At 41.4% G+C, this 3,804-nt stretch overlaps 2 protein-coding genes across 3 annotated transcripts in view; one reads left to right on the top strand and one right to left on the bottom strand.

Annotated features, from left to right (window-relative positions):
- Positions 1-3,804, top strand: part of POMZP3 (POM121 and ZP3 fusion) — a gene marked incomplete at its 5' end in the record, with an annotated part of 100,307 nt that overhangs the window by 8,371 nt on the left and 88,132 nt on the right. The gene's annotated exons all lie outside the window — the stretch shown is intronic.
- PML (PML nuclear body scaffold) overlaps positions 1,536-3,804 on the bottom strand; it is a 42,463-nt gene continuing 40,194 nt past the window's right edge. For both annotated transcript variants that reach the window (XM_042471907.1, XM_042471910.1), the window contains exon 8: positions 1,536-3,187. In XM_042471907.1, coding sequence (XP_042327841.1) covers positions 3,185-3,187 — 3 coding nt within the window. In that variant the 3' untranslated portion in view covers positions 1,536-3,184. The remainder of the gene's footprint in view (positions 3,188-3,804) is intronic.

Here is a 3,804-nt window from a genome sequence, read left to right as displayed (position 1 = left end):
GTAGCTCCATCTTCTTGACCATCAATTGGGATATTCATCCCAGGCTGACCTCCTATAACTGAAGAAGCAATAGCCTTACACTGGGATTGGACTTGGAGGGTAATACTTATTCTCTAGGTAGCATCAACCCAGTACAATAGCATCAGTACACCAGTGAATAGTTGTGTTGCATCTTGACTCAAGTGTGCCTTTCAGGACAAAACATATGGCCAGTATGCAGTGCTGTGTTTTTTTTAAAGATCAAAAGCAATGCAAATTTCCACATGTGGTTTTTGTTTTAAATTTGCAGGCTGATAGAAGAACAGGGTGGATTAGATTTATGAAATCAGCACACGCAAAACTGACCTCAGCTTGGAACAGATGAGTTGGCCCATTCCAGCTTGAGCTAACAATTTGGCAATGTCCTTCTTACAGTCACAATGGTCTAAGCCAATTTGACTTAAAGTTCCCAAACTTTGGTCCTCCAAGTATTTTTGGACTTCAGCTCCCAGAATTCCTAGGCCAAACTGGCTAGAGCAGTGATTCCCGAAGTCTTGTCCTCCAGGTGTCTTAGACTTCAGCTCCTAGAAGCCTCAGCCATCTTACCCAGTGGTTTCAAAATCTGGGAGCTGAAGTTCAAAGCACCTGGAGGACTGGACTTTGGGAATCTCTGGGCTACAACTTCTGGGAGCTGATGTCAAAACAATCTGGAGGACCAAAGTTTGGGAACCACTGATTTAAACCAGTGATTCCCAAATGCTGGTCTTCCAGATGTTTTGGACTTCAGCTCCCAGAAGTTTGATCATTAGCCAAATGTCTGAGGCATCTAGGAACTGAAGTTCAAATCATCTGGAGGCCCAATGTTGGGAACCATTGGTTTAGGACCTTCTCATCGGCCGCTCCTAAACTATGGAATGACCTTTCAGAGGCCATCCATCAAATTACAAACCTTAATAGTATCAAAAAAAGCCATCATGACGAATCTCTTCCGGCAGGCCTTCCCTGACCAACTGTTGCACTTATGTCTTTAGAACCCCATTATGTGGTTTGCCCTTATCATATCCCATGAAGCCCTGTCATGAATATCCCAATGGTTTTAATAGATTTTAAAGATTGTAAAGTTGTTATTGTGTTCATTTTGTGGAATTTATGTTATGGATTGTTTGGCTATGGGGATATAGGGTTTAATTTATGTTATTGGTTACTTTATGAATTTTGTGTATTATGTAAGATGTTTTATGTATGTAAGCCGCCTTGATCAGTAGGGAGAGGCGGGGTAAAATTATTATTATTATTATTATTATTATTATTATTATTATTATTATTTACCCTTGCTTGATTGCACCCTGCCTCCCAGATGTATCTGTCTACAACCAGAATAAGGATTGCACTGCAGTTCCCAGCATTCATCATATGCCAGATCTGGTTGGATATGCTGTCCAATGTCATCTGGAGGGTTACGCCTTTCTTCCCCACACCACACTTTATGAAATGGAGGAAGACAAAAGGCCCTAGAAGGCAGGAAAACCACAAATAGAGTAGGATGTAACCTGCTATCACTTTAGAAAATGTCTGTGTTATTATTTCCTTACAAAGGAATAGCTATAGCTATTACATATTATTGTTAAAAAATATGAGACAAGGCAAGGCCAATTTAGCTCTTTTAAGACTTCCACCTGCTATTGGTCCTACCAGTTGTCAAATAAAACAAAAGTCGGGAGAGTAACATCATCCCATTTAGGAAGAATAACCCATAATGCTGTACAGTCAATTATGTATCTAGGGTGGGTAACCTTTTACTGTCCAGGGTCCAAATTTCAACCTCAGTGAACTGTTCCAAGACCATGCCTGGTACAGAAATGCACTTCCAAAACTGGAAAAAGTGAAACTAGAATCAAGCAGGGACCCAGTCACACTGCTTAATTATAGCACTCTGATTCTACTTTAATTGTGATGGTTCCATACTATGGAATTCTGGGAACTGTAGCTTCATGAGGTATTTACACCTCTTCGCCAAGGAGCTCTAGTATTTTTCCAAACAAGACATCCCAAGAATCCATAGGCTGCAGCCATGAGACATGCAAGTTAAAATTGGAATCAAAGTGTTATAATTGTATAATATGAAATTATGCAATTGTATAATTCTGTAGCACAAAACTATTTTTTAAAATATGCATAAAATTACCTTTAGGCTATGTTTGTACGGTGTGTATGAGACATAAATGAACTTTATGTTTAGACTTGAGTCCCATCTCCAAGGTATCTCTTTATGTATACAATTGGACCTTGCTATTCAAGGGCTCACCATCCACAGATCTGAGCCTCTGTGAATGGCAAGCCTCATTGTCCCAAATGGTGGTGCATGCACACAGCTGCACTAGCAGCCGTGCGCTTGTCACGCCGCCATCTGTGACAACAAGACTTGAGATCCTGCATTTATTCATATCCATGAGGGCAGGTCTGGAACGGATCCCACAAGGATATAAAGGTCTGGCTGTATGCAAATAATCCAAAATCTGGAGAAAATAATCCAAAATCCAAAATACTTCTGGTAGTCCACTATGAGGTGTTTTTTTTAAATAGTCATGGCAGGGTTAGAACTCTGTGGCTCCTCTGACCCCCTCTTAAATTCGATTTAATTGCCAGAAAAATTGGTAGGGAGGGCATGGTGGGGCTGCAGTGAGGGAGGCACAAAAATGGTGTTGTGAAGCTGTGGGTTGTCCTTGTGGACTCCAGTTGATTGCAAAACCAGTCACCAACTGGGAAAAGAGATGTTTACATTTTGGAGACCAACCTGATTCTGAAATCCACCAATCTGTAGAAGCCCTTTCTGTTACTGCATCTGGCAGATAGCCAGTATCCATGAGACAGTACAACTGCAACACCTAATGGCACTTATGTTACCGGCCCAGTACGCAATTACAAGCGGGCCAAGGGAGAAAGAACACACAATTCAAGTAGAATCTTCCACTTGGACAAACATCTGGATAAAATGGTTGTGTGCAAAATGGCTATAAAAAACACATTCTCCACGGAGTAGAAAAACAGCAAGCAAGAAGATGGCGGCACAGATGTCACCATCTTGTTAAGCGATGCGATTCCTGGAAGAGGCGAGGCACAAAAGCAGACCTTGGAGAGCAGCCCTTCTCTGTCCTATTGCTGTCAAGCTCAGATAGCTGGGATGCCTTCTAGAAGGAGGAGATAATCACTAAAAAAAGAGGGAGGAAAATGAATCAGAATGAAAATTTCCATAGAAATGGAGGAAGCTACCTTATATCACATCAACCACCAGTCTATCTCACAACTTCCATTTCTGAAGAATCCCAGAGCCACTTGGATTCTGGGAGCTATGCTGGGTTATCTGGATGTTTGATGGTTTGATAAATTATTGATGTTACATTTTACTGTTTAGTGTTTTATAAGATTGTTGTATGTATTTCGATTTTAGTAGTGTGTAATCCCGCTTCGATCCATTATTATTATTATCTAATAACTCATGATGCAGCCCCAGAGTTGCCCTTCACCCATCCCTCCAATTTACTAACAGCAAACTCATTGAGTTCTAGTTCTCAAAGAGCCAGAAAAATGCCATCCACGCACAGGAGGGAGGCAGCAAGCATCTGGCTTTGGGGGGGGGGGGTGTCTCAATTTTCATACTAGTGCCATTAAAATAAAACCTGGGGGTAGGAACAACCCATTCATGGAAAAACATGTTCAGTAGCCACAGAATGCTGAATGCCTGGGGGAAGAGGGTTGGGAAAACTAAAGGTGAAATTAAACAAGCCATCCAAGAAAAAAGGGGACCAGGTTGGGTAACAGAACCCT

Source organism: Sceloporus undulatus, chromosome 6 (genome assembly GCF_019175285.1).
Source record: "Sceloporus undulatus isolate JIND9_A2432 ecotype Alabama chromosome 6, SceUnd_v1.1, whole genome shotgun sequence".
NCBI classification, from domain to species: domain Eukaryota; kingdom Metazoa; phylum Chordata; class Lepidosauria; order Squamata; family Phrynosomatidae; genus Sceloporus; species Sceloporus undulatus.
The sequence above is the reverse complement of the archived record's forward strand: the minus strand, read 5'-3'. Positions and strand labels throughout refer to the sequence as shown.